This window comes from Hypanus sabinus, chromosome 21 (assembly GCF_030144855.1).
Source record: "Hypanus sabinus isolate sHypSab1 chromosome 21, sHypSab1.hap1, whole genome shotgun sequence".
NCBI lineage: Eukaryota > Metazoa > Chordata > Chondrichthyes > Myliobatiformes > Dasyatidae > Hypanus > Hypanus sabinus.
The window spans coordinates 30,835,376-30,860,325 of NC_082726.1; the positions used below are offsets into that span (position 1 = coordinate 30,835,376).

Here is a 24,950-nt window from a genome sequence, read left to right on the forward strand (position 1 = left end):
TGTGCAAGTTTTAAAGTACAAACATATCCCTAAATTTAGTAAACCATGAAGATAGTTAAAGAATATCATTAGACTGAAAGAATGGGAAGGTGAGAGGCAGGTGGAATCTGATTTGAAAGTGTGAAACAACACACTCTGGCAGAAGAAATGAAAAGCAACACGATGAAAGGTGCTGTTCCAGAGGACGTTGGTGAACAGTGGGGCTTGAGCAGGGAAATGGGACTGACTGCATTGTTCCACAAGGATGGACTTGATGTGCCAGCTGGATTCTTCTGGACAAATAACTTCAAAACTGGAAACATAGGGTTTCACAAACAGTCGGAGAGTTCTAGTGAACTGTTTAAAAAATTGGCTAAATCACAAATGGAATTAGCATCAAATTTTGGTCGCCTGACTAGAAACATTATGCAGGTCATTCAGAAGGCGCGAGATTTACTTGAATTATCCAGACTTGAGGAATTAATGAGCCTTCACAACTCTCACGTAACACACCAGTCTGTGCCATCCATTTTCTCTTGATCCCTATTCCATCACTGACATTCTATTCCTCCTTTTCTGAAAGTTGCAACTGGGCTACTTTCCTTCCTCATTACATTCCCAGCTCTGCAAAAGGTTTCAGTTACTTTAGACATGAGCTGAACTTTAAGTAAACATTATTTGAATGCTAAACAAATAATTTGTTGAAGGGTCTTGGCGCGAAATGTCAACTGTACTTTTTTTCATAGATGTTACCTGGCCTGCTGAGTTCCTCCAGTATTGTGTGTGTATTATTTGAAATTGACTAGAAATGCCATGAAGATGGCATCAATTGACCTGTTCTAACTCCTCAGACATGTATAATATTCTGCATTGCTACTGGGAAATATTGTTAAGCCCAGTTCGTGTTAGCAGCCATAGGGAGAACTAGGATACTGGCTCAGATTGTTGGAACCTTGCCCAGAGCTCAATGACATAACAACCTCGATTCACATTTCACAACCTTTGCTGAAGATCCAAAACCAGATATATTGGTCAATTTTATATTTGAAATGAGCCAACAGTTTTTAGAGACCTGTTAACAAAGTAGTCTTCAGAAATTTGTATACTTTTGACTAACTCTTGACTAATTCCAAAAACTGCCTATTTATTTCTTCCTGTTATTCAATCCAACCCTTGCCATCTATGAAAAGCCAAAAACATGAAGTTGTCTGTCTCTCCTCCCCCACTACAATCCTCCTTCCTTCCCAACTCCCATTTGGCTGACTTGCTGAAATTCTCTAGAATGTTCTATCCTTATTTGAGGTTTACAGCATCTGCCGATTTTTTTGCTGCTTCTTTCATATAGATAAATGTTAATTCTCTTGGTATTAGGTAATGAAACCTTTATGTCAAAAATAGTCACTGCTAAAATAAACTTGTCTACCATGTCTGTGCACCATTAGACAAGGATCACTGAGCTTCAGAGCGCCCACTGTACCACCGAGGCTCAAAGGAAGCAAAACTGTTTTGCAAACAGGAAATTGAAAGAATGTGTGACAATTCACTGAAATAAAAGCATCATTCATAAAGAGCAGTACCTCAAATGAGAAGGGGAAGTGGCTTGTTGTCAGGTGACCATGTTGCAAGCTGAAGTCGCAGATATTTTCCATTTAGTTTTAATAAGAAGAAATACCAAGAAGCAAATAAGGACCAAAAGGCATAGCAGGTCAACCTCAGGGGAACCCATTTATTCCTCCTCTTCCTACCCCCATGCCATAGCGGTACTCTATCCAGACTCCATGCTGATATTCTACACCTGCCACACTGTGTCCATACTACACACTATGCTGGTACACCACCCCAATTCCTTAACTTTAGTTGGCAATTTCCAGATTAGGACACTATTGAAAGCCTTCTGAAAATCCAATTATACCATGTTCACTGATTCCTATTCATCTAATGTGCTGGATACATCCTCAAAAAACTACAATAGATTTATCAAATATGGCTTTACTTTAGTAAATCCATGTTGACTACCAAATATCTAGTACCTTTCCAACTACAGAGTTTAGACAGAAGTTCCCTGCTTTCTCTTTCTATTCTATCTGAAACGGAAGTAGGCTTTTCCCTCGTTACTCTATCTGGGGGCTGTCTACTTTCATGCACCCTCAATCCCGGTCCATTCGAGTTTCCTTCATACCTACATTTTTCTACTGCTGGCAACATTTGGTTAACTTTCTCTGCACCCTTTCCTTGCTGCGCTGCTTGTTATGGTCTTCACAATTACATGTGAGCTCCAGCTGTGGTGTACCAGTATAATATACAGTCGTAACCCAACCACTCCATTCTTTGTCTGATAAAGGAAATCATCCCTCCTTTTCAGCTACATTATTGGCTTGTCCTGCTACCTTTAAGGTTGAACAGACAATGCTCCCTCTGTTTCTCCCACCTGACAGTCTCCTCCCATTTATTGCACTCTCCCTGGTCTCCTTGCTTTATTCCCAACGTATTACTTCCAGATCAAACTCCCCTTCTCACTTTCCTGTACACAAGGCTTTGTTCTTCACTGTCAACCAACAGACTACTCTTTGGATGAGTGATCCATCTTGTCTTTCGCCTGAGGTCTCTACCGACACAGAGGCCAGGTGTCTGTCAAAGTGATTCATTCCATGTGAAATAAAGGATTGGCTGAGCACTCAATGCAGAAAAGGCTACAGCATTAACCAAAGAACTAGCTACCGTACTGATAATCTGCATTTTAGAACTAGCTGTGTCTTGAGTTGATCTGTTACCCATCAATATGGAAAATTGCCCAAGGTACATCCCACTCAACAAAAGCAGGATAAATTCAATTAGGTTAACTGTTTCAAAAGGGATAGGGAAGGACTAAAAGAGGTGGAGGAGTGACATGTTAATCAGGGATTATATCACAGCTGCAGAAAGAGAGGACATCATGGAAGGATCATCTGCTGGGCCATTCTGGGTGGAACTCAGAAACAGAAAAGGAGCAATTCACTCTATTGAGGATATTCGATAGGCCCTCCAATAGCAACAATGATGCTGAGGAGCTGAATCTAGAAAGCTGCAAAAATAAAAGGTTTGTTTATCATGGGTGGCTTCAACTTCCCTAACATTGATTGGCACTCCTTACCACAAAAGGTTTAGATGGGGAACAATTTATTAAGCATGCCTAGGAAGGATTCATGACAAAAATGTTGACAGGCCAATGGGTGGAGGGGCCACGCTGGATCTAGTACTCTATAATGAAGATGGTCAGGTGGGAGAGCATTTCAGGTGGAGTGGTCAGAGCTCCTTTATATTTAGCATAGCAATGTACAAGGATAGGAGCAGAAAATATTGGGTAATGCACAGCAGAAATGTGGGGGTTACTTAGGAACCACTTGCATGGGGTTCTGAATATATTTGTCACTGAGGTACAGAAAGAATAGTAGGGTGAAGGAACCATGGTTGACAAGAGATGTGGAACATTTAGAAAGAAGAAGAAGCAAACATACTTAAGATTTAAAAATAAAATATCAGACAGTGCTCCTGAGAATTTGAAGACAGCAAGGAAGAAACTTAAAGCGGCACTAAGGTAAGCTAGAAAGGGACATGAGAGGCCTTGATGAGTAGAATTAAGGAAAACCCCAGGGCTTTCTACACATATGTGTGCAGCAGGAGGATAACTAGAGTGAGGGTAAGACTGCTCATGGTTAAAGAGAGAAATGTGCCTAAAGGTAGAGGAGGTGCTTAATGAATACTTTGCTTCAGTATTCACCAGGGAGAAGGAGCTTGATGAATGTGAGATCAGCATAAAGCAGGCTAATGTATATTTTCTTAACCTTAAGGTGAAGCAGAGGAAGAGAACGCTGGTGAGGTGAAGATGATCTTTGTGTGCTCCTGACCATAGGTGTAGTACTAGAAGATTGGAGGACAGTCTTCAAACTCCAAGATGTTCTCCTGGCCTCCACTCTTCAGGTTTCAGCCATCGGGCTTTGACCTCCAGTCTTTTGATCGACCTTTGGGCTTCGATCTTTATCAAGCTAGCTGATGACAGTACCCCTTGAATACTGGGATCACTGACTCACTGGCTCTTGCATCTTCTCATGCCTCCTGCTTGCATGCACACTATATCATCCATGGATGTCCTTCATGCCATGTCAACATTGCTGGCCTTTGAGTGTGGAGGAGGGGCCTGGACCCCGGATTTTATTCATTACCTGTCCATGTTTCTGGCCTTCAAACATGAAGTGGAGGCCTAGACTCCAGCCTGACTTCTAACTTCTCTATATCCTTGTCATTAAGCCCGAACCAAACCCCTAAATTTTCTCTGTCCCAAAACTATCCCTACAAACTTAAAAAACAACAAAGTCTGAGCCAAAATCTCAATGGAGTCCACAGCTCAGTGCCATCTTGAAGTCTGCAGATGATGTGAAAGTCAGGGATATTATGGGTAGTGTGGAAGGTCACCATAAGTTACAATGGGATATAGACAGGATGCAGAGCTAGGCTGAGAAATAGCAGATGGGAGTTGAATTCAGTGTGAGGTGATAGTCTTTGGAAGATTGAACTTAAAGGTGGAGTACAAGGTTGATGATAGAATATTTAGCTGTGTGGAGGGACAGAGGGATCTAGATGTCCAAGTACATAAAAGTTCAAAGTTGCCACACAAGCTGATAGGGTGGTTAAGAAGGCATATGCTGTGTTGGCTTTTATTAATTTGATGATTGAGTTCAAAAGCTGTGATATTATGACGACAAAATTCTGGTTAAACCACAGATGGATTATTGTGTTCAGTTCTAATTGCCTCATTATGCAATGGTAATTCACTGCCCAGGGCCCAAAAATCTTATGCTGAGCTCAGCTTTCTAGCACAGCAGCATGACCTTTCCAAAGGGTCAGAGTTGCTGGCAATAAAGTTAAACTCTTAACTAATATTCTTTGCTCAGGTTTTTGTTATAAAGAAAGAACCAACCTCCATTTCTTAATGTAAATTGCAAGCCGCAATTAGTTTGAAGTTGAATGCAATCACAGATACAGAATACAGGTTGCTAACACACAGCATGGAGCTAGCTGCCTGCTAAGAGGTCTGTTTCACAAAGTGAAGTAACCAAGAGCTCTTGTCTGCATTAGCCAAGTGCAAGACAATGTTACGTTGCATGTTTACACATCGGGATGTTTGCATACTCAGAGGCTCAGCCCTCACAGCATTAACTGTGGATGTTTGGGATCTCTGTCACCAGAAACTTTCAACACCATCTGTGTCCCAGCAATGGCATCTGGAAAACATCATATACAGATGATGTCATCCAGTAGAAAACAGTATAAATACCATCACAGTTTGGGGATGACAAGAACGATAGAAAGATGAAGTTTCAGAAGGAAGTAGAATTCATTCCTCAACTTTCAGTTTCTGCAACAGAAGACTTGCTCATCTGCAACTCATCAGTATGTTCTTCTAGTTTGTAAAAATTGTACCTGTGTTTGGAAATGCTTTGAAGTTTATAAATCTTTTATAAATTAGAAATCTCTGTGAATGTTAAACACATGTTAAGGACGATTTGTCTAAATTTAAATGAGTATCATTAAAAAAAATTGTTTAAACCTCTTCATCAGCTGGAAGTATCTGCTCCTTGATAGGGAAGGGAGACCCACCACTCAAGTACTGAGTATTGGCAGCTAAACCTTGCTGCACAGGCTAAACAGGCAAATAAGTTAGTGTTTGAAAAGTAAATGGATGCAGCATAACTTTCATGAGATAGGGCTTAAAATCTTCTTTTGAGTTTTGGGCTTTGTGGGCAAAGAACTTAATACTATCGCAATTATGGGAACAATGTGGAAGCTTTAGAGAGGGTGAAGAGGAGATATACCAGGATGCTGCCTGGATTAGAGAACATGTCTTAATGAAGAAAGATTAAACAAGCTGGGCTTTTCTCTTTGGAGCAAAGGAGGATGACAGACAACTTGATAGAGGCGTATAAATGGTAAGAGGCTTAGATAGAGCGGATAGAGTTTTCCAGGCCTGCAGTTTCCAGTACCAGAGGACATCAGTTTAAGTTGAATGGAGGAAAATTTAGGGGAGATAACAGAGGTAATTTTTTTTGCGCATAGAGTGGTGGCTGCCTGGATCACGCTGCCAGGGGTAGTGGTGGAGACCAAATCAAAAGAGACATTTAAGAGAACTCTTAGCCACATGGATATTAGAAAAATGGAGAGCTATGAGCTATATAGGAGGGAAGGGTTAGATTGATCATGAAGTATGTTTATGTAGGTCAGCATAATATTGTGGGCCAAAAGGAACTGTTCTATGTTCTGTTTCCCAAAGGACAGTTAATTACCAACACATCGATGGAAGGTTTTACAGATGGTGCTATCAAGTGACACGTAGTCAGCAACACTCTGCTCATCATTTCTCAGTTTGGGTTTACAATGATTACTTGTAGAGCTTAATTCCAGAGGTAAAGCAAAAGTAACTGCTCTTGACATCAAGGCAGCACTTGGCCAAGACTGGGATTGAGAAACTCTGGTAAAACCGAAGTTAATAGGCAAAAGAGAAATGATCCAATGGTTTGACTCATACATCATACAAAGTAAGAAGTCACCACTGCAGATCTTTAGAGCAGTATGCTGATGAAGAGTCTCAGCCCGAACCATTGACTGTACTCTTTTCCACAGATGCTGCCTGGTCTGCTGAGTTCCTCCAGCACTGTGTATCCAAGCATTGCTTGGATTTCCAGCATCTGCAGATTTTCTCTTGTTCCATGGTCTTTTGCAGCTTCATCAAAGAGAATCCTCCCAGTGTACAGGTGGATACAGGAAAATTTGCAGATTACAGTGTTCAACAAATGTAGCTGCCCGTTTCCGTATACATCAAAATATTCAGGCATGAGCTAATAAATGGAAAGTAACCTTTGTGCCACCATGTCAATGGATGACCACATCCAACAAAAGACAGTCTGACTACCCATTCTTAATACTCACTGATGTTACCACTGCTGAGTCCCTCAGCATCAATATTTGAGGGATACCATTGACCAGAAACTCAAATGAACCAGTCAGATAAATATTCTGGCTACAAGAATTGGTCAAATGCTGGGTATCCTACAAGAGTAATCCGCCTGTCACCCTACAGCTTTTCTACCATCTACAAGACACAAGTCAAGAGCATAATGCAGAAGAAGACATATCAGCTTTTTAAAGATTTTTTTCTCTCTTTGCATACTTATTTAACTTTTTGATACACACACACACACACACACACACACACACACACACATGCATACATACACACATACAATTCTTCCTGTAATTTATAGTATTATGTATTGTACTGTACTGCTGCTGCAAAACAACAAATTTCATGACATATGCCAGTGATACTAAGTCTGATTCTGATTCTTGAACTGGTATCACATTCAGCAGTTGCCCTCCACCAGTGCAAAACAGTTGCAGTGCACACCTTGAGCATTGCAGTTTCTCTAATGGGTCAATCAAGGGAAGCAGGTATAAGGGACACTATCCTTGCTTGAAACATACGATTACTTGTTCCTCAAAATGAACTGAGTCTATGCCATAGGCCTCCCCTCCCAAACCTACTGCGGGAGCTCCTTGGCTTGAATGATTTCAATAGGCCAGAGGATAGCCAACCACCACTTTCTCAATGAAAACTAGACAAATATAATAAATTCTGACCTTGCCAGCGACAAATCTTAAAAATCAACACTAACAATAGCATCATTGTGAATAGAGAATTTGGGGTGGAGTGAATGGGCCGCTTCTTCTAGTGTAAACTGCCTTTACATAGTCACAGTCATAGAACACTGAAACAAGCCCCTCACCCCACCTGGCCCGCACCAACCACCGACCACACATTTACACTCTACCCACACAAATTACTCATCAGTTTTAAAAATTTGCCTCTGCACCTTTGGAAATATAGGGCTGCATGTCATCAACACTGGGAACGATAGGAACTCTTGGGTTAGGAGCTGGAGGCCTGTTCGCAATCTCCTTCGGTTGTATATCTTCTATCCTCGTATTATATGCGTCCTCGTCTTCCTCACTCAAAGGAGCATTGCACTTAATTGACCCTGCAAAGTAATTGACCCAAACATATTAAACTTGCAGTAACTTCTTCAGCCACTTAGCAAGATGTTGAAAAACACAGTTTCCAACTCTGACCCTCTGACTTTAGGGAAGGTACAGCAATATTCACCACAATTATATACACAGCTTTGGTGCTACAAGGCCAGGAGAAAAATCAGCCAATGAGCTTAGTCCTCCTCACCACGCCAAGCCGTGCCAAGGGATTGACAAACACAAGAAAATCCGCGACGCTGGAAATCGAAGCAACATGCACAAAGTGCAGTTTGGGATGCATTTTAGGAATTAATCTTGCCTCAGGCACAGTTTGGGGGTGGTGAGCAGCATTGAACAGGAAGGGCTGCCTTGCAAGGGAAAAGCATTCGTTCACTGGACCTGCTGGAGGAACACACATTGGATGAAGGCCATCACTGTCAAATCAAACAGACTCATCGTGTGTCTTCAGGAGAATAGTGGCAAGAAAGCGGAGAGTCAGGGCAAAAAGAAAACTCACCCTGAAGGAAGCTTCTCAGTATGGAATCTTTTGTGGGACCGTAGAGATCAGGGACACATTGAGATGACTGGGCCAATTCTGATATGTTGGACATGGACTCATCTGGAAGAAATTTTACTTGAATGTTATCATACAAAAGATATCACATGATCAATTAATTAAAAAAATCTTCTGTGTAAAAATCTGCTTGTACATTAAATATGGATTTTCCTACAGAAACCCATAGTTTCAATTGATCTGTTCAAGCTAGACATGCTTGCCTGCACCCCAGGTGATGAAGTAGCTCACTATTCAAGTTCCGGGGAGTTCACGTCACGGATCACCTCACCTGGTCCTTAATATCACCTTCCTGAACAAGGAGCACAGCAGTGCCTCCACTTCCTAAGGAGATTCAGTCAAGCGAGGCTACCTCCCCATCCCCCAACCTAACTGAATTTTACAGGGGGACCATGCAAACAAACACGAAGTACACCTGCAGATGCTGTGGTCAAAGCAACATGTACAAACACGCTGGAGGAGCTCAGCAGGTCGGGCAGCATCCATGGAAACGAGCAATCAATGTTTCAGGCTGAGACCCTTCATCCGATGGGTCGTTTCCATGGATGCTGCCCGACCTGCTGAGTTCCTCCAGCGTGTTGTATGTGAGCATCCTAACAAGTTGCATCTGCATCTGGTATAGCAGCAGTTGAGCATTGGACCGGAAATCCCTACAAAGGACTGTGAGAACAGCTGAGAGGATCATAGGGGGTCTCCCTACCATCCATCAGGAACATTTATCAGGAGGGCTGCATATGCAGGACTTTTAGCATGATTGAGAATCCCACCCATCCATCCAGAATCCTCTTTGACTTTCTACCACCAGGCAGGAGACTCCGATGCATAAAAACAAGAATGGTCAGGTTGAGAAACAGTTTCTTCCCTCAGGCCATTAGGCTTCTGAACACCTGGCAACATCCTATTCAACGTGTCACTGGTTAATCTGCTCCACACCTTACAGTCTTTCATTTTTGCACTTCAGTTTGTGCTTATGCGTGATTCATCTGTAGATCTTACTTTCACAAGTAGTTGTGTGTTATGTGTAACACCGGGCTTTACACCCTGGTTCAGAGAAACATTGTCTCGTTTCTATGTACATTATATGGTTATATACATCTATATAGTTAAATGACAATAAATTTGACATGACTTAACCCTTTCACAATTCCAAATTCTGCCTGTTTGCTGTTCCCGTTCAGACCATCTCAGCTAGAAATATCGACTGCTAACTCTTTTCCATAGTTGCTGCCTGGCCTGCTGAGCTCCTCCAGCATTGTGTGTGTATGTGTGTGTGTGTGTGTGTGTGTGTGTGTGTGTGTGTGTGTGTGTGTGTGTGTGTGTGTGTGTGTGTGTTTGCATGGTCCCCCTGTAAAATTCAGTTAGGTTGGGGGATGGGGAGGTAGCCTCGCTTGACTGAATCTCCTTAGGAAGTGGAGGCACTGCTGTGCTCCTTGTTCAGGAAGGTGATATTAAGGACCAGGTGAGGTGATCCGTGACGTGAACTCCCCGGAACTTGAATAGTGAGCTACTTCATCACCTGGGGTGCAGGCAAGCATGTCTAGCTTGAACAGATCAATTGAAACTATGGGTTTCTGTAGGAAAATCCATACTCTTTAGAATATTATTTTGAAGCACCTACAATCAGAGCTCAGTTTCTGAGTGGTTTTGGGTTGTTTGCTAGGAAACACTACAATTGGGTGTTGGCGTGTGGCCAAGTGGTTAAGGCGTTCATTTGGTGATCTGAAGGTCACTAATTCGAGCCTTGGCTGAGGCTGCGTGTGCATCCTTGATCAAGGCACTTAACCACACATTGCTCTGTGACGACACTGGTCCCAAGCTGTATGGGTCCTAATGCCCTTTCCTTGGACAACATCGGTGGCATAGAGAGGGGAGACTTACAGCTTGGGCAAATGCCGGTCTTCCATAAAAAAAACCTTGCCCAGGCTTGCGCCCTGGGAACTTTCCGAGGTGCAAATCCATGGTCTATTGAGACTAACGGAGACCTACACTACACACTACAGTTTATTCATTCCACACCAAGGCCCATTTAACAATGACCAGTGACCCAATGCTGGGAGCTCTGGTCCACCTGGATGAGTTGCACACTGGGTCAAGCCCACCACACAACAGGGCTGGAGCTACCAAGCTCTGCTTAGACTCACAGGTGCTGTCCATTGCGTTGGAGGAAGGGAGCATTTCAATCATCGACTCATAGATGTCCTCATCGCAGCCAGGATTTAAGCTGCATTTCATCAAGATGTCTTTGGTTACTGTTGCCATAGACTCGTACAAGTCTTCGTTCTCTTCCCCCTCCATGTTGCCACACAGCTCTTCTTTAAGGTGAGTCTTCAACATGTCTGCTGTTTCCTGTAAATGGTAATTGAAACTTTTAGTGTCATTTTTGCACCCACTCCCACCCCACCACACTGCCCACCATTATTTACCACAAAACACACAACCGGAGAAAAGACTTCGAGATTTTGCTGTTCAAAAGCTCTCATCATTTATACCCCTGCACACATCTTGCTTTAGTGAACTGCCTCCGTGAAGTGACCAGTGCCCTGAAAAGGATCTCTCAGAAATTACATCCCTAACTCTATGTCCAGCTAATAGAACATAGAACAGTACAGCACAATAACAAACCCTTCAGCCCAAGTTGTCTGTGTTGATCACGATGCCAATTCAAACTAATCCCATCTGCCTGCACATGGTCTATCTCTCTACATTCCCTGCCTGTTAATCTGAATATCTAAATACTCTTAAATATCACTACCAAATTCGCTTTCACCACTTCCCCTGCAGCCCATTCCAGGTGCAAAAAAAAAACTTTCATGAAAATCTCCTTTAAACTGCCCCCCCCCCCTCCACTTTAAGCTATTCACCAGTAGTTGGTGCTTCCATCCTTGCAAAAAGACTCTGGCCATCTATCCAGTGAACAGTATCAGAGTGATTGGGAGAATACAGCAAGTGCGAATCTGGCCGACTGATTGCACGGCAAATTGATTGGGCCTTCTACACATGGGATGCACTCTCTTTTGGATGCAGCCTTTTGAGTATACCGGCCTCTCTTCTTGGTGGGCCCTGTATGTGTCCCAACCTGAACTTTTACAAGCATGACTGAGTAAAAACATTTAATCATACAACTCTGTTTGTCATTCTTGCTCCACGCATACGTAACACCCAGTTTAAGTCTCATACTTTTGTATACTTCTATCAGCCTCCAACACTTCAGTGAAAACAATTCAACTTTGTCCATCCCATCCTTCCCTTCTAACACATATCCTAGGTGTGAGTAATCCTATCCTTTCATTATCTCAGGTACAAATACCTGAAGATTCAGAACTGGTCTGTCAGTTGACAACAGTGGAAATAGAAGTTGATGGGTTCCCTTCTCACTTTGAGACAAGGGCACAAAATCTGGACAGATATCCCAGTATGGGAGTCGGGGCAGAGGGTCATTGCTGAGGGAGCACCACACCAGCAGAGGGCCAATACTGAGGGAGTGGTGTATTGTGCCATGTTGTTCATCCAAGCCTAAGTCTGGTTGGCTGCAGAGAGTCTTAAGGCACGGAGCACTCCACACATTCCTCAAACATTACTTGGCCACTTAACTGTTTGCTTTCGTAGTAACTTGCTATGCAAAGATCCTCAGCTTTAACTCCGATATCGCAGCAGCAACTGGTGTCTGGAAGAACTGTAGTGACTGCAATGTGATTTGAGAACTGCCACCCTCCACCCCCACTATGGCCCCAGGTGAGGAAACACCTCTTTTGATTAGCAGTTAACCTCTGACATGTGGCTAAGGAGAGGGGAATACGGAGGGGGTAATGAAGGAGGAGAATACAGCAGAAAGAATGCACTGAAGGTCGAAGTTTATGAGAAAAAGACAGTGGAGGGAGAAGGGGAAAGGGGCACGGCAGGAAGGGAAAGTGGGTGGATGCGTGAGTGGGGAGTGTTGGAAGGCAAGAGGCAAAACAGAGAGAGAACAGGTTCAGTGGAAGAGATTATTAATATTACTCATAATATTTGTACATATATTACTGGCACAACAGGCCCATGGCAGGTGGCATCTCATGGGCTCTTCACTCAACATCAGGGCAGCAAAGATGCTTTTTATTGATTATAACTTGATTCGATATCATCCCTCAAAAATAATCAATAATCTTCAAGTCCTTGGCCACAATACCTCCTGATGGAATTGGATCCTTGACTTGCACACTTGCAGACACCAGTCCTTTTGGATTGGCAAAAACATCTCCTCCACAATCTCCATCAGCACAGGCGCTCCACAAAACTGAGTGGTTAGCCCCTTCTCTACTCGCTTGACACTTACGATGGTGTAGCAAAGCACAGCTCCAATGTTGTATTTAAGTTTGCTGGTGACACCACGGTTGTTGGCTGAATCAATGATGGTGACAAATCAGCACATAGGAGGGAGACTGAAAATCTGCCTGAGTGGTGCCACAACAACAACTTCACTCTTAATGCCAGCAAGACCAAGGAGCTGATTATTGACCAGCAGGAGGAAACTGAAGGACCATGAGCCAGTCCTCATCGGGGGACCACAGATGGAAAGGGTCAGCAGCTTTAAACTCCTCAGCATTATCACATCAGAGAACATGTCCTGGGTCCAGCACATAGTGCAATTATGACTAAAGCAAAGCAGCATCTCTACTTCTGTACACAAACAAGAGAAAATCTGCAGATGCTGGAAATCCTAGCAACACACACAAAATGCTTTGTGAAACTTCGACACGACACTTAAACCTTGACAAACTTTCATATGTGTGTAGTACAGAGTACATTGACTGGCTGCATCACAGCCTGGTATGGAAACACCAATGCCCTTGAACTGAAAATCCTACAAAAAGCAGTGGATACGGCCCAGAAAATCATGGGTAAAGCGCTCCCCATCATCGAGCACATCTACACAAGAGCATTGTTGCAGGAAAGCAGCATCTATCATCTGGGACCCAAAGGTGTACGGGTTCGTAGGTTAATTGGTCACATGGGTGTAATTGAACAGCATGACTCGTTGGGCTGGAAGGGCCTGTACTGAGCTGTATCTCTAAAAATAATAAAGTACTGGTAGCTGCGATTACTGTCAATAGGTATTTGGTGGTCAGCATTGACATGATGGGCTGAAGGGCTGTGAAACATGACCTTACTTGTTCTTCCCATCAGGATCTTGGCATCCGTTTGTTTCAGTGGAGCAATTATACATTATCTCAAGCATTGTAATGCTAACTAAGAATCTCAAGCAAAAATTCTACATCTGTGACCAAGTGTTCTTCTATTTGCTCATAGCTCAAATAAAATTTCCAAAGATTATAATCATTAGTCACCCTGTAACTTCTATTAATGATAACATATCTCTAAACCACCTTAAGACTTTTAACAGCTTCCAAACACATGGTAGTACAAACAAGAATCACTCAGGCCAAGGTTTCACAAGGAAACACTGGGCAGGTAGCAAAGAACTTGGTTTAAGGAGGGGCACAAAGGAGAAACTAGTGGGAGAGGCAGAGGAGAGATTTTCTGTGCTTGGCAGCTGAAGGCAGGGAGGGAAGAATGAGGTCTGAGGATGAACAGAATGACTGAGTTGGAAAAGTGTAGGTAATGCTCAGCCTTTCAGGTGCTCTCAGAGGCAACACGAGTATGGTGAGGAGATCTGGAGCACTAGAGAAGAATACTGGGGATAATGTGTAACTTATGATGCACAGGAACAATATTAGTTCTACCAGTATTTACATTTAGAATTGAAGGGTTGAACATCAAACATTAGTAAAGAGTAAGTCTAATTACTGCCCTCAGTGGCTGATCATGGTGATTAAATCCAGCAATGGTACAACTGCTACTGACTTAGATGCAGAGATGAGTGTAAAAGCAAATTGTGCAGAGGACGCATAGTGACATAGATCGGTAAAGTGAGTGGATACCTGGCAGATGGAGTACAGCTTTGGTAAATGTGAGATCATCCACTTTGGAAGGAGAAACAGAAGGTCAGATTATTATTTAAATGGTGAAAGACTGCAACATGCGGGTATACAGAGGGACTGGGCCTTCATTGTCAGAGGGATTAACTTCAGGAGCACTGAGATTGTGCTGCAATTCCACGGGGTACTGGTCAAGCCATGTCTCGAATACTGTAGCTGTACTGGGGTTCCTACTTGAGGGAAGATGTACTAGCTTTGGAGACAGTGCAGAGAAAGATCACCAGATTGATTCCAGAAGTGAGGTGGTTACTCTAGGAGGAGAGAGCTTAGCACTATAGAAGAATGAGAGGGGATCTTATAGAAACATATAAAATTATGAAAGGAATAGATAAGAATGACTCAGGGGAATTTAGTGAAATGGGAAAAAGACAGGCAGGTGTAGTTGAGTCGGCCAAATTTTTAGGTGGGCTAACCATCTGCAGTGACGCGTCCCTCTTTCATTTTGAATTTGGTGGGATTTTAAAATGAATGAACAATTGCATAGGAGCCCATCATATGACTTCCCAGCAACTGAGCTTCTGACAAATTTAGCAATTGTGAAAGTGGCGAAGCCCTTCCCCCTACGTCAGCTGGTAGTACCAAGCACTGGCCAGAAAAGGACACGTGGTAAGTCGCACATTCTGAACAAATCTTCACACCTCACAGTCTCCTATAACTTTTCGTAATGAGCACTCGGTGTTAAGCTGATCTTTATCAGCACATTAATCACTCTGTTGTGGAGGAAACAGCCTGGTGTTAGCTCCGCACCCCAACTCTACCAGCCTCTCTCAAAAAACAAGCTGGTGTGCCTGCTTCCCTCTTATTGTTAAGTCCTCTTAATTTCAGCACATAGATTCAGGCAAGCTACACTTCCATGACAAGAGGGGACCCAATTTAACTTGCAAAATCATCTCCTAGATATCCTGAATTGTTCTGGTCCAGTATAATCCAGCTTGATTATTGCTCACCATCCCTTGTCCACAGGATCAGTTTCTGAGGTACCACGATCATAGTCAGTGACAGCACGGAAACAAACCCCTTGGCCCAACAAATCTGACCATCAACCTCTTTTGCATTAATCCTATATTAATCAGTTTCTTCCTACATTCAATGACTTTTCCCAGATTGCACCATTGCCCTATGCACTATGGACAATTTGCCATGGACAGTTAAACTAATGGGGGCTGCTTGGGTTATGCGAGCAAACCAGAGCACCCAGGAACAAGGTGCACACAAGGTCTGGGCCTCTGACACTTGAGGTAGAACCTCAACTAGTTAATAGTTCAGAAAAAGCTGGCAGCATTCAGTATCTGTGAGAAGCCAAACCAGAGTTTGTTTCCAACTCATTGTAACTTCCAACTGGTAACTACATCACTTCACAAGCTTGGGTTAGGGTAGGTATCAAAGTATTCTGCCAAAGTCTCACCTCTGTAGGGAGTGGGGGGAGGAAGGTGGTACCCTTGCCAACTTTGACCCTCTATATCCCAATTCTTGGCCCAAATAGAAAATCATCTTTATCTTGCTCGTTGTTGAAGCGCTACAGTGATATTTCTGCAGGTTAAAATTTTTATTGGTTGCAGAACACATCGTTCCTCAGGAACAGACTATGCAGCCTCAGACTCTGCTCCAACTTCATTGTGATCACAGTTACTTAACCACTCGGTGTGATTTATCTGGACCTACAACTTATCCCTCACATCCCAAATCAACACAATAAAAATCCTGATATCCGCAATCTGCTGATTATCCCCAGTACTTATTGACTTTTTCATCCCTCTTCAATAAGACAATTGCAGTCCCAGTTCTGAATTCCCCAGCTGGAAGATGATATTTTGTGATTACCCAGCAAATTCTTCCACAATTCAAACACTTTGATTAGATTGGCTTTTACCTTTCTCTAAAGAAGGGAAAATGCAAAAACTGGGAATTACACAGGATCTTGAAGTCTTCAATTGAATGTTCTGCATTTGAGCTACCCTAGCCTCAAAACAAACAATAAAATCCAAGATTTGCTGTGCACATTGATATTATATTTACCCAATGCCCTAGGCAAGATGTCCAGGCCAGAGAGTACACACAACCCTGTGTCAGTCCTACAACCAGAAAAAGATAAGGAGAACATTCCTTCAAGTTAAGAGACTTTTAGATAGGCACACAAATGTGTAGAGAAAGAAGGGAAATAGTCAATATGTGGGTAAAAGGGTTTAGGTTAATTGGGAGTTATTTATTTAAGAAGTCTAGCACATCATCATGGGCTGAAGAGCCTGCCCATCCTATGTTCTATGTTTGGAGATGTTCTGTGTCCCATCACACATTTCACTCCCTAATCTTCCACAGTATCCTATTAAAATACCACAGAAAATGCCAGCAGCATTCAGCATCTGTGAGAAGGCAAATCAGAGTTTGTTTCAGCATGACAACCTTTCTTTGTAATTGGGAAAAATGAAAAACTAGGTACATTTTACTTTGGATTCGTCAGTAATTTTAAGAGGAACTAGATATGAATCAGAGGATGAAAAAAATCTTTGTTTAATGGACAAATATCAGGGTGTGGAATTACAAATGTTTGCTCCTTTGATGTACTGGAATGGTATCAACAGCAAAAGGGATGCCTTCAGTGATATTTCAGTGCCTCCATGGTTCAGTGTTAAGACACCAGGGTTACGCAAAGTCCTGTTAGAAAGTTCAGGGCCGAGATTTTAGTGAAATGACATTGAACCTGAACTGTTAGGGAATAACTCCCAGTCCCCACCTCCACCCACAAACCTCCCCAGCAATACTTCATACTCAAAATACAAAAAGTCTAGGAGAGGAACAGACTGCAGAGCACTGGTTGAGGAGTCTCTAATTCTCAGCTCAGGCATCCTCACCACATATTCATCCATGAATTGCCGGAGATCTCTGTACCCATTCTTCTCTGCCATGTTGTTTGGGTAATCGCCATCCTTGTTGGCCACACTGTAGGCTTGTAGAGCACCAGGGCACTGCAGCAACAGGGCAGTCAGGTTCTTTAAACCATACATGGCGGAAAAGTGAAGTAGGGTTGGGAGCTCCTTGTCTCGTTGAGCTGTGTGAACATTAAACATGAAATTAATTCATTAGTAGAGAGCCAAAAAAGTTAAAAGGGATCCTTCCTGATCAATGTACCATCAGATACTACAACTGACTCTCCATTGCCCCGCACCACCAATCTCCTCCTGATCTCACACCGACCTTAGCCTCCACCATCTTGCAAATTTAAGGGTCATGGAATGCAAGACAATGTAGTTCATTGGATCCAAATTTGACTTGATAATAGGAGATAGAAGGTAACGGTGGAAGGATGCATTTCTGATTGGAAAGCTGATCAGTGGGGTTCACTGGGGATTGGAGCTGGGTCCTTGTTGTTTGGATGAGGATGCAGAAGGTGTGATTCATAAGTTGGAAAATGACACTTTAAAAGCTTGGTGACATTGTGGATAGTGATGAAAGTTGTCAAAGGCTAGAGCAGGATATGGATCAGATGGAAAGTTGGACAGAGAACTGGCATATAGAATTTTGGGAGTCAGATAAATTTAGGCTACTTACAGTAAATGGTAGGGACCAAAGAAACAGTGATGAAGAGAGGGACCTTGGAGTTGAAGTCTATAGGTCCATTAAAGTCATCAATATAATTGTGAAGAAAGTATATGGCATGTTTTTCATCATAGGTTGGGACACAGAACATTAAAATTGAGGTGATACTTTGCAACTTGCTAGAGGTTAGATACATTCAGAGTCATAAACAAGAGGGCATAAGATCAAGGTGAGAGGAACGAGTTTTAAAAGGGATCTGGGGGGTGGGAAGTTTTATTTTCAAGTAAGTGGTTGAAATTTGGAACTCACTGCCAGGGGAGGTGACGGAATCAGATCCAATCGCAACAAAGAGATTCTAGGCAGTCACTTGAATGGCCAGGGATATGGAGGTAATGCTGTCAAATACCATTAGTCAGTGTGGACTTGGTGGTCTGAATGGCCCATTTCCGTGCTGTACCACTCTATAGTTTCCTAGCAGACAAGCAGCAGATAGCTGTGCTGCTCAGTAAAAAAGCCTAGGTTATGTTATACAGTAGGAAAGCGGACCGTTCATGCTAACTAGTGAGATTCAGTATTTATCTCACCTTGCAGCAGTTGACCTGTAACCTCCATGCCAAGACCATTCAAGCAGGTCCCATCTGATCCAGCATCTCCAAAGGACACCACATTCAGCCTCAGCTGTCCCGGCAGACAGCAAGGTATAAACCAGCTCATAAATCCCACTCCCACTCTTTCCTGAAAACCTGATAACCTCCCTAGTGATGTGACGGTACGGAGCTTGACAGTCTCAAGAGGACATTCAGCTCCTTGGATCCATCGACCTTCATCTGGCTGACCACGTTCAATCCTCAAGTGAACCTTTGCTCCATTAACTTTAAATAAGTTGCTAAGCATGTGATTAATTAATCTCATTGAGTGAAACATTTAATTGATCCAATGGTTTTTTTTTGGAGAATGTATTTGGAGAACATATCCAAATATCTCTTCCCCTGTAGATAGGTGCTCTCCAGCATCATCCAAGGAGTCCTTCCCATAAGTGCTAACACAATGTCCCCTTGGCTCTGGAGTCTCTCCCTTAATTTTTTTTGTTTATTAATAAACACCTCTAATAGGTAACCCTTCATTTTCCATGGGCCCAGATTACTCCTCCTCTGTACTCAGTCTGGATCTGAAGAGCAAGCGGTGGGCTTCAGCCACTGGAAAGGCAACATTTGCACAATGACCATGATTTCATATGCAGACCGAATGGTTGCAGGGAGCCCACTGTTGGCATGTCAAGTTAAAGGAATAGGACAATTAGTGCCAGCTTCACTTTATTTATATAGGTTAGAGGTCATGACTTGCTGATACTCTTTGAAGTCAATGCCTACATCTCTCTTGGAGCCCAAAGCATCAATACCTACTTGTAGACATATCATCCTCTTCTAACTGATTAATTCCAAATATATGAAGGCCATTGGCAGGCATGTTTCTTCTCAGTGATTCTGTCAGTAGTTTGTCCAGTGTTTCTCTGTTATATGGTATGATGTGGAATGCCTGCATAAAAAGGAGAAAATAATAATAGTAATAATAATAAAAAATACTTTATTGCTCCAGAGTGGGAAATTCTTCTGTTACCACAGCAACACTTAAAAACACACTTAGTAGTGTGCAGATTTAGCTAATAACAAGGTACAGAGTAACAAAATGTGCACAATAATAATTTACCAATGTGTAATAATAATGTACGAAATAATAAAACAGTTTATTATACTATGATGTGTGTTATCCTGTTGCACAGAGATGAACTGTTGCATATACTTATTGCATTTGGTAGGAAAGATTTTCTGTAACGATCCTTGTGACAGCAGAGCAGAATGAGTCTGTTTGAAAGGGTTTTCCACTGCTTATTCAGTAGGTCATGGTGAGGATGTGCCAGATTGTCCATAATGGACAACAGTTTGTTTAGCGACCTTCTCTCCACCACTAACTCAATAGAGCCCGGGTTCTATGTAACCGAGACATACTCTCGTGTAAAAATTGTTTTAATTAGGACCCTGATGCAGAAGCAAGCATATAAAGTCAAACACTTGCAGATGTTGGAAATCTGAATTAAAAACATAAAAATACTGTAAAGAGAAACAGCATTTCAGGGCGAAGGTCCTTGTACAAAATGTGAAAACACGTCCTATTTGTTTTGGGAATCTAAATTCAATATCGACATCCCCAACTTCCAGTTATTTACTGTCTGACTGTATCAGAACTGGCCACTTCGGCTGCAAGTTACCCCTCAGAGATATTGGCTCAGTTTTTCTCTCTCTGCAAATAACCAACTGTTATTTGCAGCACATCACAATTGAAACACATAACTTTAGCACCAAAGTACAACAGATAACAAGGAGAGGTAATGGAATGTTGTCCCGTATTTCCAGGGACTGGAACACAAATGTACTTCTAGTGAGCCCAGGTCAGAGTTTTGAGAATAATTTTAGTTCCCTTCTTTAAGGAAATATATTATTTTACTACATTTAGTTCAGATTACTTGGGATGATTTGAGAATGAAGGGACTGACCTATGAGGAAATGTTGAACAGGCTGGACATTGAGAGGCGATATTATTGAAACAACAAAATCCCAGAGAGTCTAGAGAGGGGAAAAGGCAAGAGGATGCCCCCTCTCATGGAAGAATGTAGAACAAAAGGGAATAGTCTCAGAATAAAAGGGTGTACACGTAGGACTGAGATGAAGACAATATTTCCCTCAGACCTCTGAGAGTTCCTGGAATAAGTTAGAACAGAGGACTGGGTATATTTAAAGTTAAGATGGATAGATCTGTAATCAGTAGTGATTCAAGGGTTATGGGGAAGGTCTGGAAATGACCTCTGTGAAAAGTGCTGCCATACTGAGGAAAGTGGACATGGAGAGAACGGGTAGTCTTACCAGCTCGAGAGTATCACACTGCCTCCATCTCTGCAGAGCATTCACATCCCATAAGACCCTGTGTATATTTGCCCTGGTACGAGGAAAATCACCACAATCCCAGTCCAGCAGAAGTCCAGGCCAGTTAGCTGTTCTAAGACACCTCCTCATACCTATCTTAGGACCTCGACCCCACCAATTTACACCACGCTGTCTCTCACACTGCCATATCGGCAGACTGCCTCTGTCTGTTGATGGAGTAGCAGTAATTTTGTGCTGCTCTTAGTTTTCTCTCTCTCACCCCAGTTTAAATTTTGAATTTAAAAATTTTAATTGCTGATTCTTGAAGGGGAGTAATATGTCTATCTCTATGAGAAGTGGGAAGAATCTGCCTGAACCCAGTGACAAAGGTAATGGAAAAGGAAAGATGCCGAAGGAAAGATCAGATGAAGTGCCATCATGGGCTGAAGATATCGTTCGGACACTGAATTCAATTCGAGATCAGAATAGGGCAATTAAAGATCAACTGGAAAAGAATAATGATGAAATGAAGTTATTTCTGGAAAAACTTAAAGATGTGGAAACTCAAGTTACTAAACATGAAGAGGAATTGAAGTTAACTAAGCAAAAATTGTCTGAAACTACAACCCGTTTGGAAAAATATCAAAATAAGATCATAGACCTGGAAACTAGGTCTTGTTGAAACAATATATGAATTGTTGGATTGTAAGAAGGAGCTGAAGATGGAGATTTAACGGTTTACTTTGATAAGCTCTTTCATGATCTATTTCCGACTATTTTATCACAGCCGCCTGCTATTGAAAGAGCACATAGAGCATTTACTTCAAAATTTAAGGATTCAAGCAGACCAAGAGCTATTCTGGTTTGTTTTCATCACTTTAAAATTAAAGATCAAATAATGCGACAGGCAAGAAAACAGAGTTTTCAGATTCAACGAGTCTGAACTCCGTTTTTATGAAGGCTATCCAAAAGAAGTAATGGGACAAAGATCAAGATTTGCTTTGGTAATGAAACAAGCATAGGATAAGAAACTATTTCCCCCCTTGAGTTGCCCGACAAGAATGAAAGCTTTTCCTCCTAATTCTTCTCCACGCATTTTCTTTGACCCAAAAGCCGCGCTGGATTTTGTTCAGGTTATACCTGTCACCGTCACTGACGCTACTACTGAATGAACTGTCAGAAAAGCTGTTTGATTATCTGTATATTATTCACATTTCAAAAAGAAGATATATGAAGGTTATTTGGATATTTCATTGAGAGATTAATAAAAGAAGATAAGAAAACCTGCTCATTATTGCATCCGATTGGATTTTTGTTTGGAAAGAAGATTTACAGTTCAAGTTTGACTGTTTAAATGGCTAATTAGATATTTGACTGAAAAAAAAGAGGATAAAAGGATTTGTTCCTTTTATCTAGTACTTGGTTTGATGTTTCTTTCTGTTGTTTCTTAATTTACTAATTGGTAGTTTTTTTCCTACTAGTAAGATTTCTTTTTATGTATATCCGGGAGGGTTTAGTACTTATGATATTACTGATTAATATTTCTGTAAATTTAGTTCGGTTAAATATACTATTAACCTCTTTCTTATCTGTTTTATTATAGCGTCCTGTAACAGAATTTAAAGTTTTCTTAGAGATTTAATGCTAAACTTAAGATGGCGCTGGTTTTTCTCTCTAAGAGATTATATTATTGTGGTTCTCTTTTTGTTTAATACATGATGGAATGTAAACACTCTTCTTTGTTGAGACGTTACTGTCTTTCTCACAAGGTCATTTTATTGTTTTGTGTGCTGGCTGGGGGGAGGGAGAGAGGAGATCAACAGAGCGGCCCATACTTTGTATCCTATCTTAGTTCGCTTGCCTTTTTTTCAGGATTTTGGGAGGGTGAGTGGGTCTAGAGTTAGGAGTTTTTTCCCATTGGGTGGTTCCGGAGCATGTGTATTTTTTATATGGTTGTACTCGTTATTACTGCCATCTTTGATAATCCCATATTGGTATGTGTTCTGCGCATGTATGAAGTAAATTAGAATAAAATTATAGTCTGGCAGTTAAATGGATTAACGTAATAAGTTGGAATATACATGGTTGGAATCATCCTATTAAACAAAAAAAGACTTTTAAAAGTATTGATCGATTCCAACCTGACATAATTTTTGCTCAGGAGATGCATATCAAGACGGGAGATCAAAATAGGTTTTTTGGATGGTAGAATGGATTACAGCTCCATGCTACTTCTCAGAGTAAAACTAAAGATGTATCTATCTTTATTAAATCTAGTATATTTACTCAAGAGGATATTGAATCAGTTTCTAATGGTAGATTTTTAATTGTTAAAGGAGTGATTTGGAATAGAAAGGTTGTTTTGGTCAATTTGTATGGTCCTAATTTAGATGATCCTTTAAAAAAAAATTGCTTTATTGCCAGATTTAAATGAATATATGTTGATAATAGGTGGGGATTTTAACTGCTGTTTAAATCCTATGATTGACAAGAGCTAACTTATCAGCGACTTCCAAATCATTCTACGTCAGTTATTAACTCCTTTTTGACCGATTTTGGGTTGATCGAATTATAGAGGCATTTGCACCCTGATAACAGAGAATATTCCTTTTTTTTGCATGTCTATAAAAAATATTTGATGATTGATTATATTATAATTGATCCCCACCTTTTGCCTAATGTTAAAAACTGTGAATATGACGCTATTGCTATATCTGATCATGCACCGTTGAGCTTGTCCTTTGAATTTGATAATGTCTTTTTTGCCCGTCCACCATGGCGCATGTCTCAGACTTTATTGCAAAACTCTGATTTTATCGGTTTTATTGAAAGCCAGATAAAAGAATTTTTTCTTTTTAATGATATAGGAGGTATGTCCAAATTAATTATATGGGATACATTTAAAGCATTTTTATGTGGTCAGATTATTTCTCTTCAGTTAAACTTAAAAAAACAGACTAAAGCAGAATTAGATAAAATTTCAAAACAAATTAAAGATATAGATAATATCTATGCGACTTCCCTTAATATTGACTTATTTAAAAAAAGGGTGGAACTTCAATCACAATATAACCTATTATTAACACATCCAATTGAAGGTTATCTACTTAAGTTAAACAGCCAATTTTATATGTTTGGAGATAAAAATAATACACTACTTGCATCTCAATTAAAATCAGCTGGAGTCAAAAGGCAAATTTTGAAAATTCGTAGAAAGGATGGTACCCTGGTTCGGGAATATGAAGAAATTGATAAGATTTTTCAAGATTTTTATACTGAATTTTATAAATCTCAATGTCCAGTGGATTCTTCTGAAATGAATGCTTTTTTACGAAAGATTGCTTTTCCTAAAATTTCTGCTGAGGATCAAAAAACTCTTGATGCCCAAATTACTGAATCCGAAATTCATAAAGCTTTTTTTTCCATGCAATCTGGTAAGGCCCTGGGAATTGATGGTTATCCTGTAGAATTTTATAAAAAATGTTGGAAAATAGCTTTTCTCATATATGTTGGAGATGCTTAAAGATTCTTTTGTGAAAAGTGTTTTACCCTCTACTTTTTATGAGGCTTCTATTTCTTTAATTCTCAAAAAGGATAAAGATCCTACTAATTGTGCCTCATACAGATCTATTTTATTATTGAAGGTTGATGCTAAGATTCTCTCAAAGATAATGGCCAATCGGTTGGAGAGTATTTTGGGTGAAATAATTTTTAAAGATCAAACAGGCTTTATAAAGGGTCGTTATTCTTTTTCAAATGTTCAGAGACTATGTAACATTATATATTCACCCTCTTCTAAAACTCCACAATGCATTGTATCTTTGGATGCTGAAAAAGCATTTGATTGAGTCGAATGGAAATATTTATTAAATGTTTTAGAAAAATTTGGTTTTGGTATTAATTTTAATAATT

General features: G+C 41.1%; 1 protein-coding gene across 3 annotated transcripts in view; it reads right to left on the bottom strand.

The window, feature by feature from the left end:
• The window catches only part of pik3ap1 (phosphoinositide-3-kinase adaptor protein 1), a 139,194-nt gene that overhangs the window by 33,387 nt on the left and 80,857 nt on the right, over window positions 1–24,950 (bottom strand). For all 3 annotated transcript variants that reach the window (XM_059946228.1, XM_059946229.1, XM_059946227.1), the window contains exons 6-10: window positions 19,524–19,656; window positions 17,436–17,632; window positions 10,753–10,957; window positions 8,555–8,656; window positions 7,884–8,048 (exon numbers count right to left, since the gene is read on the bottom strand). In XM_059946228.1, coding sequence (XP_059802211.1) covers window positions 7,884–8,048; window positions 8,555–8,656; window positions 10,753–10,957; window positions 17,436–17,632; window positions 19,524–19,656 — 802 coding nt within the window. The remainder of the gene's footprint in view (window positions 1–7,883; window positions 8,049–8,554; window positions 8,657–10,752; window positions 10,958–17,435; window positions 17,633–19,523; window positions 19,657–24,950) is intronic.